Source organism: Colius striatus, chromosome 11, assembly GCF_028858725.1.
Source record: "Colius striatus isolate bColStr4 chromosome 11, bColStr4.1.hap1, whole genome shotgun sequence".
Taxonomy (NCBI): domain Eukaryota; kingdom Metazoa; phylum Chordata; class Aves; order Coliiformes; family Coliidae; genus Colius; species Colius striatus.
Genome location: NC_084769.1, coordinates 16,503,992 through 16,524,901, shown reverse-complemented (window position 1 = coordinate 16,524,901; position 20,910 = coordinate 16,503,992). Strand labels below are relative to the sequence as shown.

At 36.9% G+C, this 20,910-nt stretch overlaps 1 protein-coding gene across 2 annotated transcripts in view; it reads right to left on the bottom strand.

The window, feature by feature from the left end:
- Positions 1-20,910, bottom strand: part of XRCC5 (X-ray repair cross complementing 5) — a 54,790-nt gene that overhangs the window by 14,108 nt on the left and 19,772 nt on the right. Inside the window, exons 9-17 of one of the 2 annotated variants that reach the window (XM_062004965.1) lie at positions 20,445-20,557; positions 18,127-18,189; positions 17,310-17,447; positions 16,050-16,140; positions 14,665-14,798; positions 9,532-9,728; positions 5,378-5,471; positions 3,754-3,823; positions 2,191-3,561 (exon numbers count right to left, since the gene is read on the bottom strand). In XM_062004965.1, the coding sequence (XP_061860949.1) occupies positions 3,458-3,561; positions 3,754-3,823; positions 5,378-5,471; positions 9,532-9,728; positions 14,665-14,798; positions 16,050-16,140; positions 17,310-17,447; positions 18,127-18,189; positions 20,445-20,557 (1,004 nt within the window). In that variant the 3' untranslated portion in view covers positions 2,191-3,457. Of the gene's footprint in view, positions 1-2,190; positions 3,562-3,753; positions 3,824-5,377; positions 5,472-9,531; positions 9,729-14,664; positions 14,799-16,049; positions 16,141-17,309; positions 17,448-18,126; positions 18,190-20,444; positions 20,558-20,910 lie in introns of those variants that run through there. The other variant, XM_062004964.1, reaches the window with a different exon arrangement.

The window sequence follows — 20,910 nt, the reverse complement described above, 5'->3', positions numbered from 1 at the left end:
TCTAATGACTGAATCATTTTCATCAAACCAGCATTTGGCCTACCTAGCAGCAGAAAATGAATAATCTCCAAAAAATACAGAAAAACATCCAGTAAGATAAAAATGTAGATGAACTGCAAAGACATATGCCAACAAAAACTGAGAGGAAATACTGTTTTTTCAAAAAACTATCTTAGGTCTAGAAAGCTAGTTAACTATACACATTCCTACAGAAAATCTTGCAATAAAATACCACCCTTGTTGCAACCATCTAATAAATTCTCACTGCGAACCTCTTACACACAATTCTTGAATGACACAATTCCTTTATGCATACAAAGCATCCACTGCAAAAAAAATCCATGTTTTACATTTAAGAAGTTAGCTATATGCCATGGCAAAAGAGTGACACCTCAGGCATAACAGAATATTTCTGAAGTCTACATGTGGAATTACTGGCTGTTAAATTTATTTTTGCAAGGAAATGCCAGGAATAAAAATAGTAACAAATTTGCTATAAATATAAAAATGAGAGTTTGGTACAATTTGTTTCTGGACATTTTTTATTATATCCATAAGCTGTACAGTCATCATTGCAAATTTTTCTCTTCACTGACAACCAGTAAAATATAAAAAAAGCCCTTTCCATTACAGGACTTCAGACATCATGTTCTCAGGCAGAAGTTCTGTAAGATGCAACGAAATCTGGCCTATAAACTCAAACAGAAAATACTATTCAGGCATCAGTATTGTTTTTTACTCATCATTAATACATCCTACCTTCTACAGAAGCGTATAAAAACACAAAATACCGTATCAGACACCTTCAGCTCTCCAGAAATGGATGGAAACCTGTGAATAGTCTCACAGGATGAACTGGTAGTCATGTAGCTGCTCCTTTGGCATTACAAAGATGGCGAGCACTCCCTGCGTTTGAGAATCTTCTCTAAAGCCACAGCAATGAAGAAACTCATTGTACACCCTTGGGAGTAGCAATTAGATTCTACTCAGGCAAACTAATCTATGTTATTTGCATTCATTGACAAAAATGTCAGAAGCTCTTATCAGAAGATGGCTCTTTGTGATGACTGAGCACTTGTAGCCTGCTCAAAATAAGACCTGCATGAAATGACATCTCTCTGGCCGTGAATACAAATAAGACAGTAAAGCTATCTGGTGGGGAAACACAATACTAGTTACATGAACAATCAACATTAACCTGTAAGTTGACACCATCACACATAAGTCATCATGTAAGTTGTAAGTGGGTCCCTACTGTAATAAACTACATAGATGTTAATGAAAACCAAAGTTGATTACTGTTGCAGAAACTGAGTTGCCATTCTTAAAAAAAAAATCTATCCCTAGGACCCTTACCAATTTGAAACTCTTGGATTTTCTAAAAACACCTATTTACACATTAGTGACCCAGCTTTCACTAACAGTGAATGTATCTTTTCTCCTGCTCTGGTCTGCTGCAAGACATAGCATCAGACATAGGCTGTGTAACTTGCACTTTGGCTCCTCCTATGAACAGCACAAACCCTGGTCATCAAATCCCAGTGAGGCCACTGCAGGAGATGCATTGGTATTCACTTTCTTCAGGATGTCCTACAAGCTGTTTAAAAAATACAATTTAACATTCCCCTTGCCACCCTTTGGCCTTGGTAACTTCATAATTTTCATGAGACTCACTGTGGACTACTGCAGAAGAGCGTGTCTGCCATTAACCTGCAAGCTTAATTAAGAAGCCACTGTACTGTCAGTATTTAAAGTACAGCTCTTTCTACTGCTACAACCTCTCTGTCTACCAAAATCCCACACCCAATAAAAACGTTGAAAGGTCTTTCTCATCCCTATGGAGGGACTCTTGCTATTTTGTTTTGAAATGAGAACGTGGGCTCTGTTTAGTTTGGAAGACTACACTGGATGCCCTTTTACACAAGCAAGAAACAAAACAGGATGCAACCTGGTAGTTCTCCTGCCTGCAACCTGACACATAAAATGTAATTTATTTTTTTCTTCCAATAAACTACTAGAATGCCACAGATTATCCTTCCTGCAAAGACATTTTACGTTTCACATGTTCCAGGAGAGGAAAAAGAAAAGATCTTATCATTAATCATGATATAAAATTATTCTAAAAAACCTCCTTAGAACCACTGAATAGTTTTAAGGCTGAATTTACCATTTACATAACCAGAATGCAACAGAGCAAGCCATTAAAAACATGCCTGTAATGTTTTATGTATTAAGCCACCAAAAACGCTCTAAAGCAGAAAAAGGATTGCACAGAAGAAAAAGATAATATGTAGAGTATGTTTTTATTTATGACGGATTCTGTCTCTCCTTTAAATGGGTGGCTGCACTACATTCTGTCTAACTGCACCTCATAATTACAGAGCAGATTACACATAAAATAAAAGCAGATTGCTCAAAATTTCAGAAGCCATCCAATCACGCACTGCAGTTATCTCCAGCACAGCTACCAAGTGGACATATTTAAGCACTCTTTAGTTAAACCATCTTCAAGGGTAATCACTATACTTAACTCTGCCTTAAAGCTTTCCTACATGATAAAAATAATTACTGTAACAAAGCAGTCAACTGCTTCACAGTTTGTGTATTCTAAAATATTGTACAATGCTTTTTTACTCCATACTGATCATCTCAGTTTTGAGAACACAATTCCAAGTATTTTTTCAACAATTTCTTGTGGATCTAATGCAAAATCCCTATTAAAAAAAAACTGGCTAGCTGGCTTACAGGTCTGGAAGTTTAGAAGAGATATAGTTATGTAGGCTTTAACACACTGTATCACACTACTCAACACCTTCCTCAAACTATGTCCAAAAGGAGCAAAGGCCTTGTTGAAATACCAGGTACCTTACTCCAGCACCTCTGCAAATCCTTTTCTTTGCCACATTAGTGGCTATTCGGCAGACAAGTTTTATCTGGATTGCCACTACCTTCAAATCACCTTTTAAAAAAAAAAAAAGAACCCATTCATCTTGTGCATTCTTTTAAGGATACTTTTGGACTGTATATGTGTCTGTACAGTTGTTCCAGTAGAGAAATATTATACAAATATATTACAATTCCATTGCATTTTCATACTTAGGGCATGCCAGACAGTGGTTGAACTGTGCTTTGTATTCTTCCTTGCCTCTGCATCAAAACCCTGTCCTGCTGTACACTGAGAATAGATTCAGTGCACAGAGCCTCCTCTCATCTTTAAGAGTCACATACTACTACTCTAAATTCAGTCTTGATTTTTTTTGCTCAAAACAAGCAGTAAGACATGATCCTTGCGTGTAAAGATTTAAATCCCAAGCATCAGATTCTTTTTTCTTCGTAGAACAGAATAAGTAGACTGCAGAACACAGGTTTATCACACTGTGCACAGCCAACAGCTCTCCAAGCCAGAAAGATTCCATGAAGCCAGATGAGAAGCTGATGCCTAGTCTGAATGCAGCAGTCAGTCAGTACCAATGGATCTTCTGCTAGAAACATCTGAGGGGTTGCTCAGATGGCTCAGTGTAGCTGTGAAGTGCCATCTTACAGAAACAAAGGTACCTAGGACTTTTAAAAGGGGAAAGTAAGTACTGACATGGGAATTACATGTGACACCTTTCTCTGCTGAGTGGCACTAGCAGCTAGTCAGTAAACAGAGCATCTCACATAGCACCAGAAACGTGTTTAGACAAGTGGATTGCATTTACTGAATCCTGAAGATGCTATTAAATATAATTAAGATAGATAAAAGTCATTTACCATCTTTGAAGTCAGCATTTTTCTGCCTCACCAGAATTCGGAAGTCTTCTGCTGGGTTAACACTGCCAACCTACAAAAGGTCCAAAAATGATACAATTGCCTGCCAACATCCACTTCTTTCTCTTGCAATGCAACAAGAATCTTTAATTTCCTGTGTATTTTAATATGGAAACAGAAGCTCTACACTTGCCTGCATGTAGATTTGGCAAAAGCAAGTCTTACAATGTGTGTTAACACGCACAACTCCTAGCAAAGGTTAGTTATGACACTGATACCAGACTCCACAGATTTCTCATTTATAGTCTCCCTCCTCAGATTCTTTACATTTCTACCCCTCCTCATTTACAGATCCCCCCCAAATCCCTATCCTCATTTACTATTTCATACAAGCATGTTTCAGACTTCAAGTTGCATGGCGACTGATGAAAGAATTGCAAGCAAAAGGTTAAAATTATTTAAAAGCGTCAGAGCCCCCTTATCTGTTGTATGGACACCTTAGAGCGAGTGTAAGGCCTTTGAAATCAGCTTGAGAAGCAGCTGAAGGAAGGAGTCTAAGGTGGCAAGAGAGATATGTTTTGGCTATAGACCACAAGACTGAGCAGACAAACAACTTCAAAAGTTTCAGCAAGGTCACAGTGCCCAAAGTTGGATAACTGCTTCATTAACCATGAAATTAATATTACAGTTAACACACCTTTGACACCTCTAAAACTGATATGAGCTAAAAAGGGTACATGCTAAACATATATGACTATGCTCCTCAACTCTCCACTCAAATAATGTTAAACATCATCCTCAATGGCATGTGTAATGGGTAGGTGGGTAGTTCATTTTTACATAAAGAATATAAGGAGCTTGCTTTCATTTTTCACTGTTAGAGGCCAGCCATATTCTCTGGAGTCAGACACACAGTAATTCAGGTTATCTGCTAGTTCAGCTTTGAGACTCTTTGCAGTCCAGACCTCCCACTCGCATCTTGACAGACACTTAATGAAGAAAGGGAGCTCCGAGGCGTGTGGGTGCAGAATCATTGGTTTGCCACTCCAATGGGAAGCTCAAAATTAAAAGCTTGCACATTTGAAAACAAGTGAAGTTACCGCAATATAAATCACTTTTTTTCTGTAATAGGAAAATATCACGTAAAGGAAGGTGCAGTTTTGATACAGGCTTCATCTACTCATGTACAAAACAACTGGAATTAAGTTAGATCTAGCAGCAAGTTAAAGCCAAAGTTGTGATTTAGAACTGCAACCAATGCAGAGGAGTCTCTAAAATCAGAACAACACCTTTGATTAAACATTTAGAGGCAACTTCTATGATGCAGATGATATGAAAGATAGCAAGAACAAAATTCAAGTACTACATCTCAATTCTGAGATTTGGTTTTCTTCAGATCCTCAGGTTTGCCTTTTAGATTTCTAGACCCAGGGGGATAATTCTGTCGTAAAATATCCAAGACTGATGAAAATTTGTGCTACGATACACCTAAGTTGACTATCTTTACTATCTCTAGCAGAGTCTCAAACATATAGATAGACAGGAGTTCCAAACGTTTCAGCTAGAAACTCTCATCAGGAATTCTGTATATTCACTATAGTACACACATTTGTAAAAATACACTTACAGAGGTGACATTGCCTTCAGCAAGTTTTAGGATGCTAAAGCTTCCTTCCTCATCTTCAATTTTTGGTTTCTTTGCATTGGGTCCATCTTCACTGCTGCAAATGGGAAGGACAAAAATAAACACTTAAGTAAACTGTCCTGTCTACTCAGCAGGGAGTCAGTAAATGAATGAAATATACACTAGAAAGAATTGCATTATATAACTGCTCCAAAATTAACACTAAAACCAAAAAATTAATACATGTCTCATTCAGTCCCACAGGCTTCACAAAGCAGATCGAAAAAAATAGAGATCAAACTTTATCTTGGCATGAAGCAAAGGTACCGCTTGTTGAAGATACAAGATTATTCATGCTTATTTCAGCAGTAAATTTACTTAAACACACCTTCTCCACCTTTCTAAATACAGAATTTCCCCAGTCACTTTATTTGTAAACTGTGTATTGAGTTAACCTCATTCATTTACCATATACGATTTACTGATTTATGGTACATGACATTTGGTATTCCCACCAGATTTGTTCTAAATCTAAATGAAATGAAAATGAAAACTTCAGTAAGAAATTCATTTACTCTTAAAAAATTACCTGCTAACTCCTGTCTTGGAATTAATAGTCACTACAACCCTGTTTACACAGTGGCTTTCAAGTCTAATGACCCATATTCTCCATCAGCACACAAACACTTACAAACTTCCACTTACATCAGTAAAAACCTGCTAGACAAACCCCAATTAAATATATAAGGACTCTCTTATGAATTTTTAAGATACATCTTAAAATGCTTTCAAAAAGACTATTTGTTACTTTAAAAAAAGCTTTGATTTTAGGCTGCTTTCTGGCTTTGTCCTCACAGATAACACATATCAAGGAACACATTCAAACTGAGAACTTAACCGTAACATCTATTGTGCCAAGCTTTAAAGCGCACCTTGGCAAGAAAACAAAGTCCAGGTAATCACAAAAGGGGAATAAAACAGACACTGTGTCCTGTGTCACTTAATATGACAGGCTACTGATGCAGAAGAAACTATTTCAGTTTAAGAATCATGACTGGGAGCTTCTCAGTGACATAAACAGCAGCATTTGTGTTCAAGGAATACTAAAAAGAAGAAAGTTTCTTTTTTTCCCCTCAAAAATTCTACTACTGCAGTGAACAGAAGAAACTGTTTGATGATGCAGGGACAAAGCCAGAGACCCTGGACTAAGTGCTGTTTCGCATTTTCCAAGGTTAGGACTGATTTTAAAAATTGCATTGCATGTTTGAGGAGCAATATGATTAGAAAGAACTTGCATAGTCTTCCTTTTTACTTTCTATAGCACACTCCTCCCCACTAATCTTTATCTATCCAATTTTGCTTCAGTAATCTTCTCTGTCCTTTACTCAATTTTGTCACTACTGAAATGAAACCCCTTCTCCTCAGCAACTCCTGTCATCCAACATAACCTCACTTATCACTCTGAGAGAAATGACAAGTTCGGTTATGCCCTCAGGACAAGGATAGGACACCTTGCTTCATTCTCAACTCTGCAGAATTTCTGGTTGACCTTGAACAAATTGCTCAATTGTTTTAGACAGCCAATATGCCTGTCTGTAAACTGAAGAAACTGATAATTAGATAACACCAGTGAGTTTAGAACTTCTACTTGAACCAAAACTCTTGTATATTGACATGGTTTAATGAAAGGCGCAAAGAAAAATGAAAATTCTCTTTTAGAATATTTTTCTCCAAAGGTGTTTGGCAATCATTTGCAATGCCCTCAAACCTTTTTCCTCCTGCATTATTTTTAATGATTTGAAGTGCTTTGGGATTGGAAGAAAGAGGAAAACATAAACAATGCTGCTGCACTTAACTGCCTAGGACCAAACCTATACTGATAGGGCAGTACAGCAGAAACTAATGAATCCGCAACTATTTATACCAGTCAAGGATCTGGAATTTCAAATCTGTTACTGATACTGCACTGATTGGCAGTATTTTTAAACTGTAAAACATGCAACTAATAAATTAATAAAATACAAGATTCATTTAAAACACCCATTTCTACATTTCTGTAGAAGCCTCTCACATACTGCAAAGATGGATGAGGTAAAAGCCTCTCCAAAGCCAACCTAAGAAGGAAAAAGCAAAATACTTTCGTTTTACTGGATTTTTTTCCTAACTACACAGAGCCTAGAAAAATGAATGCTGAATATTAAAATCTGTATTAAGATATGCTTACATTGCTGCTGCCTTAATCCCATTAGACCTTAAGCAGAGATTAATCTGGTCAATATGATTATAAGAGACTCAGATCAGTTTTAGAAAATAAAAACAATGGTCAAGAGAGCTTTTAACCAACTTTTTGAAAACATTTTAGTACAAACTATCTAGATCTGACAGTTTTAATAAGTCAAATGTTACGTGTTTTATGTGTTGTTTAACATTTTCCCTTAGTCATTGTAGCAGTGATGTACTTTATGAAGTGATTTAATTACATCACTCAGCTTTTCCCCAAGCACAGAACAAAACCATACAGTTAACACTTCTGTGGTAATGACAATGCTGCTGTTCCCAGTCATTACTACAGCAATGTTATTTTTTAACATTTTTTTTTTATTCTATCACCATTCATTCTTCACTGCATAGCAGTCTGCATCCTTTTTTTCCCTTACAGGTTTTTTTTAAAATCATTTTAATGCCTTACAGCAATTTCCATCTTATAGCTGCTTTCATTATCCCTCTAAAGGTAACTATTCTTTTAACAAAATAGCTTTCCTTCTTACCTCTCAAATTGATGCCTTTGAGGCAATATGTTTTTAAGCAACTACTGATAATAGGTCACTGTTTTTTCTTCAAGTTCTCTCCCTAGTTTGTTTGAACTCAAGGTTTACTTTTTTTTCCTTTTTCAACTGGTTCTATCACTTTTTAAAATAGAAATATAAATGCATGTATGCCTACATACACATAGAGAAACTGAGACTCAGAACAAGGATAAGAGAATTTAGTCAGTATGAATTCACAGACACACCAAGGCAGGACAGGCACACAGAGTAATGAACAAAATAAAACGCAAGGTACTTCCCAGTCTGTATACAGAGATGTGGTCATTATTCCAGAGCAGTAATGTGAGAAGTCCTGTGTCATGTCTTCCCAAAGAAAACATGCTGAGGAAGCTCTAGACAGCCCAAGGTAAAGCATATGACACCTCAGCTAAGCAAGTCCTCAAAATGCCTCAAAGATTTTGTTCCTAGTGCTTAAAGGACCGAGCTAAAAATGACAAAATGGAAGGAGAAGGAGCTAACTAAGAACTTTCCAACATTGCAGGGAACCCACTAGTTTTATTACAGGCATTTGATAAATTAAGCACTAAGAAGAAGATTTTGTTTCAGCAAGTTGATTTGGCTGGGGTGACAGTACCCATGCAGAAGCACTTAAGGATTTATTCCTCATATTTGCAGCACAAATAAAGTAAACACAGTATATTTAATAACAAAAAGGAAAAAAAAACCTTAAAAGCTGTTCAGACAATAGATGTTCCAGGAAGCGTCCATAACACTTTGATTTTTCAAGACATCCATATTTATTGCACAGCAGATAATAATGAAGTTGTTTTTCTTTTGATTTGGTATTCAAAATGAAAGCTACAGAACAACCTAAATTGAGCGTGATGACAAAGCTAATTTAAAGCTGTGCAGCATTTATTCTAAACTAAATTAGACTCTCCCTTATTCTTATTTGAACTATTTTATAGCTACCAATAGGACAAATTGTTTGACCATGCGACAGGAAGCAAAGCAACAGGTTACCTAGAGAGGATGTGCAGTCTCCATATCTGGATGTCTTCAAAACCAGTCTGGATGAAGCTCTGAGTTAGCCAATTAGATCCCAGAGGCTACCCTGCTTTGAGCAACAGGTTGAACAAGAAATCTCCTGAGCTCCCTTCCAACCTGATGGATTCCGCAGCAACAGAGACATGAGGAAGCTACAGTCTGGTTCCTGGAGTGTCTTGCCCCATAATAGCAAGACCACCACTAGTCACAAAATACTCCAGACATACTGTGGTACCATGATATTTTCCACCCATGTTCAAGATTCCAAGCCTGTTTCATCTAGCAAAAACAATCTGAAGTGTAAAAAAGTTTCAAAGCATCCATAATACATCTCTAACTTACTTGTCTTTGAAGATGTCTTGAGCAGTCTTCTCTTCTTTTTTCTTGCCAACTTCCTTTAGAGGGAAAAGTGCTTTTACTTTTTCAAGAGGAGCCTGACACCTTTCTTTTATTACACAGGGCATCTCCAGCATGTCTGAAAGGTGCTGTTCAATTGGTGGCAATGGCTCATTGGGGTGAAAAACCTTATGTTGCAAACACTGCAAGAAACAATTTACAACTTTTATTTTATGTGCTTTAATATAACACCTGTATGCCTGACATCATACGGTACATGCCAAGTATCTTCCATATTAAAAAAACTACCTTGATACGGCTGACAAGTATTCCAGATCACAAGTGGATTAAAAGTCATATGATCAGACAAGAATACTGGTGCAGATTATCACACTCACTGGGATAAGTTCTATGAAAATTACTAGGTAAATCCCAAGAACAAGCTGGATTTACTCAGCTTTTTAACTTCACTTTACCTTTAAAATTTAGTTCTATTGTAGAACAGTCACATGGGAAAGATATACATTCCAAAATTAGACAAGATATATATCCCAACCATTTATTCTGGTTACTGTCACAATTTGTTGTCCTTCAAAGAAAATATATTTTCTTGGTCAATAAAGCTCAGTAAGCATACAAGATAAATTTTCACCAGTTTAAGAGTGAATGGAAAGAGAGAAGTTAAATGTGCACAGATGAGGCACACAATATAGGTATGTTTGCAAATTAGCTTTGAAAAGAGTGAGAGAATGAAGGGGCATGACAGATGTACATCAAAGTTGGGACAGATGGTAGAAGCTACAGAGGAGAAGGCTTTTTCACCAAAGTGTGGAGACAGTGCACACATACAAGGAGCCAAGCAGAGGGAGAGAGATGAGGTTAATGAGGCAGACTACAGAAATTCCATTGAGAATTTTAAAAACAAAGTAGTTGTGAAGGATGGGAATGCAGTAGAGATGCATGTTTGTGCAAATATATATATGCATAGCTATATAGATATAGATATGCATATACCAGTGTATGCACATACATACAAAACACATGATGTATACAGGAGAAATTTTTTTCCAAGCCCATTATATACTGGGAGAATTAGACAAAAGTGTGAAGGTAACTACTCAGTAAACTATGAATACAGCAGAGTTTTCCTCCCCTGTTGGCTCTCAGACATGACATTAATTTAAGAAACAAAATCAAAGAAAACAAAACTCTCTATTCATGCTGAAAAGCTGCCAATAAAGAAAATCCAGACCATATGCTACACATCAATACTGACGTGCTTTCATGCTGCCATTAAGATTCCAATCCATATTAGAGCATACTTTCAAAAGGAGGCAGTCATACAAGGCTACTGATTTGGAAACACTTGTAATGATTTAATGCATAATTACTTTGAAAGAGAGTAAAAATGTTGCTGGAAGCTGCAGTAATGGTTTTTGTGATAGAAAAAAACCCCACATTGAAACAACGTTATGGAACTGAATTAAACTAAGAAGGCAAATAAACTCTGTCCCCTTTTGTGAATTTGTTTTTCAGGCTTTTGCCTGAACTCCCTACGTGTGCTCAAGAGCTCAGCTGACTTGAGTAGCTACTGCCTGCACTTGTTTCTGTTTCCAGAGATGCTGACCTCTGAAACTTGAGGTGGGAAACACCACTAAAACTCAGATGCTAAATGCAAATGGAGCTGAACAGGTTAGTCTTGAGCTTCTAATCCCAAACAGTCCCTTTTGGCCTTGCTTCCATTTCATTCTGTGCCCAGTAAGAACCACTCCTACCTTCACTCACTAGGAGGCAATCCACACTGTCACTGGCTTCTAGACTCACTATCCTATTCATGCTTCGTGTCAGCAACATATTAGCTCCCCCTTGGTCTTCCTCATTTGCAACCTAGAGATGTAGCCAGCTTTCAGAGGAACAGCATTCAAATGTATGAAGTGGGCTTTTCACATAATTAATTCCATGATAAGTAATGGGATAAATGCTTGAGTAGACAGGAATTTATGGTAAGAAAGCATCGTACACCATACATTTCCACACAGCATCTAGGAAAACACTTTTGTAAGAACATATTTAAGCACATCTATAAATCTTATCGGGATCTGATAACATTTAAAACCTTAGTACATGGGAGATAAATTCAGCTACCTACAAGAGAAGCATTCAGTTTATATCAGTCACATACTCCCACTACACAACCACAACTGTCACGTACTTATTATGATCTCTGAAACAAGAAGGGTTAATTACTTTCCTATGGTTCTTTTTTCATGGCTTATGGAACAGACTTGAACAACTCAGCTTACATTAGTTAGATAGTTTTGCATGGTTAAACCTGTGTGAATTGAATCGCCCCAAAAGTCGTCTGAGAATAACAGAATTGTAGGGGTTGGAAGGGACTTTTAGAGATCATCTAGTCCAACCCCCTGCTCAAGCAGGTCCACCTAGATCAGGTCACACAGGAGCACATCCAGGCAAGTTTTGAAGGCTTCCAAGGAAGGAGACTCCACAATGCCCCTGGGCAGCCTGTTCCAGTGCTCCATCCTCCTCACAGTAAAATAGTTGTTCCTTATGCTTAAATGGAGCTTTTTGTGTTCCAGCTTCCCATTACCCCTTGTCCTGTCACTAGAGGCTTCAGTTTATACCTACTTTGTGATGGTTTCAAAATGACTTTCCAATAGATCCACTACATTCAACCAGACACAAGACCTGTTGCTGGAAGTCCTTACAAACTTCCGTATCTCTCTGCTGCTCTGCCTTTTGAAAGAACACAACCATTCAATCCAACCACTTATAAACTAGCTCTGTCTAAGGTCACTCATACATGGTCTAATAAGTGCCATTACAGCATATTTAGATGCAGACTCTGCAGCTGGATCCCATGAACTATGCAATGCTGCAGGCCATGATCCCCACAAACCTTCCACCCAGGTCTGCCTTAGTACAGAACAATTATTGCTGAGCAATTTGTTTATTTGGTTATCAAATAAAATGTACTGCATTCCCCACATCTTTTGTGTTTCAAATCCCTCTATTTAAGGAGGAACAATTCAATAACGTTGGAAGTCTACCATCACAAAAGCTATGGAAGTTCACTTAAGGCTTTTCTGGAAGCAAGGAATACAAGTCGAAACTCTGGATATAAGATATTCTTCCATCTTCCACTCCTTTCCACCCACTGTCATTTCCTGATATCTACCACTACTTCCAGGGACATGACATAGCTTGACGTTTCTGTTCAAATTCTGGCTTGTCACTTATAATTCCAGATATCTTTACTAGGCAACAGCACAAGGAAATGAAGGGGAAGTTCATCCTCTCTTTCAGAGATATTTTTCCAAACCATTTATAGTTCCTGTTCAGCCCAATGAATTTACTGGCCTCTTTCAAAAGATGATGAATAACTTTTCTTCATAGTTCTTAAAGAACCAGCAGCTTCACTTGGTCTAACTGCAAAATATTAAGAACCTGGAACACGTTTGCAGCAAAGGAGAGAACAATCTTTCTGCAACTTATACAGATTAACAGTAAGACAAAAACAATGAGGCTGCATGTGGCCAAAAGAAAGCAATAAAAGGGCAGATAATTTAGGGCTTTATGAACAGCAAGCACTGTGGACAAGAACTGCATACTACCCAGTACACTGTAAGAGTCAATAAATACTTTTTCCATCAATAGCATTCATCTTTACAAAATACTGTTCGCTAAGCAAATTGCTGAGTTACACAGTTACTCTCTTCTAACAGCACTTGATTCAACTGTGGAGACAGCACCATCACACTGTTTCAGAAGACAATGGCACACCTGAAAACACCATCTTTCATTGCTGGGCAACATCCACTGAACCAAAAGAATGCAAAATTGTATCTAGTAACACAACAGAGGAAACTGTATTCCCTATGTGCTTCATTTACAAGCAAAATCATGTTTGTTTTGTAATACTCAAGCTTTACAATTCTTGTAAAATATGAGTTATGCAGAAGTCAATCAATTTTAAGCTCTTGTCCAGCAATAACCTTCTACTGACCAAATCTTGCATTCGGTTACATCCAGTCTTGTGAGTATGACGGGCAGAATTTGAAGGGAACACTGACTTCTGTGGGTCTCAGAGTAGGATTTTAAGAAGGTGGGCTTACATGTGTTTCTGAAACACGCATACGACCTTCAGATCCTTTCTTTTTGACAAGACTGAGGTAGCACAGCTTTTCAAAACTAAGGTAAGTTTCTGTAATTTAAAGAAGCATCTTCTTCCCACTTGTAAACTGAAAAAACTTCACTTGGAATTATCAAGATACGACAAATGTGGTTGTTTTAATACCATTTTTGGCCAATTTTCAGAGTGGAGTCAAAATGTATCTCCATGGTTCTGTATACAGCACAACTCTGCAGCTGCATAAATTGCAATGTAATCTTTCTTATTTTTGAATTTGCTGTGTAATTTTTTTGAACATTTGAATTCCAGTATATTATTAAGTCTCTCATCCTCATACTTGCAATGAAAAGTCTCCATAATATGAAAGAAATGTAAATCAAAATGTAGACAGCTTGATACAGTAACTGCAAGAAGTGTGAACTGTTCTGTTCACCTATAAAATGCATCAGCTAAGACACCCAAATGGAATATTTTAAATGTCTCCAATGTTAAATATTTACTCCTGATAAAGTTCACCTCAGACTGACCTGTTTTGGAGCCACTGCTAGATGCAACAATACACAGAAAAGTGGCTCTGCTCACATGTTGATGGAACACAGAATAAGAAGCTAAAGGGATCCCTGATTCTCAGTCGATCTCTCTCTTTGCCCTAAAGCTGAAGACTGAATCTATAACCCCACCATGACTGTTGCAGTACAATGTTCAGATACTCAAGCAAGTTTTAACTTGTCTAGTTTAAGTGCTTGTGATATCACTGATGCTACTGCAGACACCTCAGATAGGTCTAATTTCCCTTGCTCCCTGAAAACTGGAAATTTTAAGAATAAAATCTATCTCGGGGACAACACAGAAATCATTGGCTACCCCATATTTAACTGCAAAAGAGTTCCCATCTTCACAATACAATTCTTTTCAATGTGAAACAGAGAAAGACAGAAAGGTTAAAAGTCTTAAATGAAAAAAAAAAAATGCCATATAGTTCGTCTCACCTGATATAACCTCTGAAACTGAGGGTTTGCGATTTTGCTGGGCTTAAACAGGTCCTCAAAAGTTTCTCCATCATCACTTTCATAAATCAAATTCATAGAATCAATCAAGGAGTCAACAGCAGATAACTGATCCACTAAGGCAGCAATTACATAGAGACAAATAAATACAATTGCAGATGGATGCACTTCTTGAAACAATTTATACATGAAGCTTCAGTTCACAATGTGAGATTTTGATCAAGTCACTACATGCCACAGAATGCACTGCAGAGATATGCCAATAAAAAATATGGATAATGGACACAGTAGTAAACCCCTGGCTTTATTTAAGGAGTACAATGTAAAGTCATAAAGCCTTTTGTTTTTTTTCCCCCCCAAGACCTCAATTACTACTGCCTTTCTGCTTCCATTTTTCTTCTTTTTTGAGATGTTTTTATTTGCAACAGAAGGTTTATAGGCCACTTAAAAAATAAAGAGAATGGTTGGTTTGAAAAACTAAATGGTATAACGTAAGTTTTAAAAGTTATGATTGCAAATTAACACAGTTCACAATAGTCACCTATTGCTTGGGTAAGATAGGTTTTAGATTTGTCCTCAAACTACTGGTTACAGGCAAGAAAACAGAAACTGGTTTCTGAAACAACCCAGCATGCTTCATATACCCCAATGTGCAGATGCCCATTCAATGGATTTCATAACAAATTAAAGAAACAGGAATGGATTTTCAACTACATCCATTTACGCTCATTGCTGTGCAAAATTCTCAGAACAGTGAGTCAAGCTTTGTATAGCTGCATGTTCTATGGCTCTCCAAAGATGCTTTCCATCTGAGTCTGGACTCCATAAGACCGTGCTTTAAAAAACCACATGCCACAGAAAACAGTCTTTGCCTTTGTATATTATATTAACAGGCCATACTGCAGCTGGCTACAGGATCAGCTTCGTATAAATGCAGCTGATGCTTCTATTCTAATTCTAGTTATCTAATTGCATATCGTAGCTCCCACAAGAAGGTTTCATCACTCAGTCTCACAATTGCGTTCAAAAATCAAAGGATATGGAGGATTAAATCTCAGAGATCCTGTAAAACTAACAATCACACAACCCAAGAAAAAAGTCATTTAACACGACAGTTTTAAAAGACTGCCTGCAAACCTCAGGTCTGCTCAGCCTGCAACTAAGCTGGCAGAGTTTTGATATACGCTTTATATTTCAAGATGACATCACCATAATATATTCCCAAAAGGCTGGGGTTTTTTCCCTAAGCCAAAAAAATGACAAAGCTTATATTTTCATTGGAAAGCCAAATGGTTTAACTCTTTTAAGAGTCTTAAAGAAAGACACATAGGTTACTCTGTCCACTGGCCCAGAAATTATTCTCTTACCTGTAGGAATGCACTTTTTATTGTTTTTCAAGGAAGAAAATAGGTACTGTCTTAAGTCTTCCATAAAGGGTAGCTGCACATAGATGAGACACTGTGACAAAAGAAAAACAAACAATTGAGCCAGAGTGCCCTATTAGGGCAATATAAACATAAGAAAAATAGAATATACACTATCTGTGCATATCAAAATACTTCAATATCTACAGAGCAACACAATTTTAAGCAGAACAAACCACAGCATTATTTTGTAACACAGTGATGGCTATACTCATTTTTCTCCTGGTGGAATAAAGACCTCAGAGGTCATTTGGTCCCTTATTCTTGTCCCAACCAGACAAGCTTTAAATAATCCATGTATTAGCACTTTGGGAGGTTTGAAACACAGTAAACTATGAGAAAAGTCAAAAGTTTGTTAAAAAACCAAAACTTTCTCAGCCTACCTTCTCCTTTATTCACCTCCTCCAGTTTACACCACCCTACATAATTCCTTTCCATTCTTTATGTTTATTCCCTTCAAAAGCCTGAAGATTGTTATGTCCGCCCCCACCTCCGCCACTGCCTAGCCATGCTACACACATTTAGCTCTTTCAATAGGCTCTTATAAGTAAGATCAGTTGAAAAATATGCTACCAAAATTCTGACATACTGTGTTGCTTTTGGGTCTCAGAATGTTTTCTTAATTATTTCAAATATAATTTAGCTGTGTACAGAACTTTTTTTCCCTTAAGAAACAGACTTTTTTTCTCCTTCTGTTTTTTAAAATAACTTCATTAAGTAAATAAAAATACTACTGTCCTCTTAATTCTCCCTATGAATTTAAGAATATGAAAGAATCTAGTGCAACTCAAGATTGCAACCAGAGAGGTAGGTAGTAACAAGAAGAAAGCAGGGGTAACATAACTATGTGATTACACTGTTTCTAGATACCAAAGAAAAAAGATATTTCCAAGATAAAAAAATTAAATTATTACTATGTTACTGAAATAAAAATCAGTATTATTTAAATCTGTAATATAGAGGATACTAACAGAAACATATGGCATTATTATCCCATCTATTTTTTGGTAGGGAATTTATTTATTACCTCCTTGTCCTAAGATTTGGTACTAGATCCTACAAGCAATCTGAAAGGTCACATTAGCTTTTTCTGGTATTACACAACACTGCAAATTCATATGGTTCAAATATGATCATTTATTAATTGGTATTTGTAGCATCCATATAGGGGATCTCTGCAGAAAGGTGAAAGTGAAAAATTACCTCGTATGCATCCTTAATATATGGAAAAGCTGCTCCAACTTGTGGGTTGCATCTTCTATCATAAGCATAACGCACTATAGCTACCACTTTCAACTCATCCAATGCATGAACGAGGGCAGAAAAAGCAACTGCTGCATTCTGGGAGGAAAAGAAAAAAAACATCCAGAGTCATGCAAGTTCTCACCGGGCTGCTGAAATACATCTTTCACAGTGAATTCAACAGCACTGATTTAGTCAAGACTAGTTCCCATTTCAGCTATAACTTCAACACAAGCATCTGTCACGTTCAAAAAACGAAGCAGCAGAAAGGTCAAATCTCATCATGATAGTGGTTCCATTCAAAGCTGAGAAAACTTTAGATGCAGCATGTCTTTTCCACTAGGTGTGAAGAGCTCTCAGAAGTATTACAAGAGAGAGAAAGGGAGGGAAGTCAAACCTTTAAAGGAACACAACGGAGCAATACAGTGAGGTTTTTACCTCTAATTTTAAATAATTTGGAGGTCTGTTCTAAATAACAGCGACAAGGCACACTGTTGCTCTACATGAGAACAGACTTAAGCACCAATTCCAGGTTCCCCATGCCCTTGTACAAACATAATATTCCCCAGTTTCTCATTATTCATTACATATGGTGTTGATTTGGATATCTAATCCAACTTTTCTTCATCCTAGAAGGAAATGGAGTAAGACTTCTGTAAGCTGTATTAAAAATACTTGGTTTATTAGCACATAAAGACAGGGCAAACTCAGGTGTCACTGCTATTCTTTTCTGTTCCACAGTAAAACACCTTCAGCGTTAAACTTCTCTTCACCTTACCTCATCATCTTTCGCTGCAAAGACCTTCAGAACGTGGTTACCCATGTAGTAATGTCTCTGGATCTACAGATTCAAATGTCAAGAGTTAGTTTCATCTAAAGAAAATGTCATTAAAGCAACTGGGCCCATTAAATTGTCAAACAACTAACACACTAGCCAAGCAAGAAGCCAAAATTTAATTACACTGCATAGAAGTTAATGCCCTACATACGTTCTTTATCTCCATTTATCACTCAATACGGATATTCAGTGCTATTCATCAGGATATTTTCATACCTTCTTATTGCTGGGCCAGAATGAAAGAGTATGGTACTTGCAGCTGTTACTGCTCTGAATAATAATATGGTAATTGAAAAGTCAGTGTGAAAAATGGCAATAGTTAACAAAAGATTTAAACCTGACACCACAACTATGCTATTAAATTTTCCTAGCAAAGATATGTCAAAAAGGAGCTGAAAAAAGTCACTCTTAATTAATAAAGCAAATTCAACAGCCACCTGGAATATATACAGCTGTGCTGGCAAAGAAGTATTTCTGTTAGAGTTTATGCTGTTCATGGCTGACCCAAAAAATCCCCAGTTTCACCAGGGGCATTGCTGGAAGTGCTGGAGCTAGAGCTGTGAGACACACCCAGATAAACACTGCAATAGCAAAAAACCTGTCACAAAGACTGCACACTGCTATGAACACTGCTTTAAATTACCTTTCTTTGTTAAAGTTTCTTCAAAATTGCACTGTCTCCAAATTAAACCTGTAGTTTCATTATTTATCAAGTTACCATAATGCTGTTGAAGTCAGTGACAAGTTGCACCAGAACAGATCTGTTCAATGCATGGTTCTTCAACTCAGATTATTCCACCTGCAACTATTCTTTGCTGCTTTGTCTTCAGAAGCTCAGGAAATTTTATACTCAGTATAGTATAAGTAACTAGATATATATATCACTACACCTTTTTTGTTTGCAAAAAAAAAAAAAGTCCCTTTTAAATATTTTCATGTATTACTGCTTGATTCACGTGGCATTGCTTATAAATTAAAAATCAAAGTTTAAGTGGCCTCTGATCTTCTTTCCTGAGGGATGTGAATAACTCAGAAAATAATATAAGGTGGCTCTAGTCCTTCTTTAATTATGTATTTGGAGCTGTTCCAGTTTCTCTAGTTAATAATAAATTACCTTTTCTGCAAAGTTTTAAAAAGAAACAATTTAATATAAAACATACATGTGAACAGTGTCAGTATTACGATTTAAAAAAAAAATGCAGTAGTTAAAACATAAGGAAAGCACAAGTCTTAACAATTTCAGTTATAGTTTAAAGCTTCCTGATATCATTATCTACATAGTGTCATTTTAATCCTGCAGTCACTTCTGAATAATTTTTTTTCACTGAGGTCTATGCAACTACCAATAGGAATAGTGATTCAGACTGCTAGTTACAGGACCAGAGCAAACTGTATTTAAGATACAATTCCTATTTGTTATGAAATCCATAGACAAGAGAAACACATCATCAAAACTATCAAAAGCAACAAATATTTTATGCATTAAAAAAACACAAAACCAATTTGTTAACTCTGAGGCATATTTATATCAATCAAAAATATTCCTACAGTTAGTTTTCAACTATGTATTTGAAGGTATTACCACACTATCTGACCAATGGTGGGGAAAATATACACGTGAAATAACAGCTCGCTCACAGGAGCATGAATCTTCTCATCTGTTTTCCTCTTCAGTTCCTGTTTTCAATAAAAGTCAGACTTCAAGTGGAAATAAGAGGCCAGTCTCCAGCATAAGAAAACACCGCACATGGTGAAATATATCTTACAGAATTAAATGGCAACAGTAAGACTTAGCTGTAGGTTAATAGCCCAGGAAAAGGTGCAAGAAATTGTCTCATTGAAACATTGCATTCAGACACATTTCACTTGTTAGATCCAGTTTCTGGTACAGGATTTATCAGTCTCTAACATCTCTCTGCTCTGGCCAATTTAGGGCATATAAGCTCAAGTATTATATGTTTCCTTGATCAATCACTTTCAGTACACAAGCTCCTGCATTACTAACAGAACTAAAGTTCTGAACGTCCCCAAGGGGCAACCAAGTTACAGTTCTCATTGAGGCTGGCTTCTCATTTCAATAAATCAATGTTAAATTTAAATTTAAATTTAAATCTCATTTAAATACATCAATTAACTTACTCCTCAGTTAATAATACACTTTGGACCACCATACTGCATCACTCTAAAAGCATATCTAGCAACGTGCAGGGGGGTCTCCGTGACATCTGTATTGAAAGGGAAGAAGTTTAGTGCTGTACCTGAGAGGACCTGCTGAATCCCAAAACAGAAAAACATTTTGCTTCTGTTTTGTATTTCATTTGCTCTTCATCTTCCTTAGAAAAAGGAACTATATCACTCCCATAGCGAAATCCTGGAGAACAAGAGTAGAGCATCTGGTAAGCATATGGGCCTACAATTCCAACACTGAAATAATCTCCCTGAATATTTTAACAATGCATGCATGCCCCACAGCTACACTCCACACATGCTCATCAAATTACTTTGCCTGTTAAGAAAAAAACAACACAACCCATAGACACATTTTGCACTTCACAAACAGCAGTCACACTCCTTGTACATTGTTTTATGTAACACTGCTACCTTCATAGAGAGTAGGAAGGAAAATAAGATAACTGAACACCTTGTCCAACAAAGCTATGCTCACAGAATGGACTTAAGCAAATCAGAATAGATTTCAGCAAATAAACCACAACGCTCCCTGTA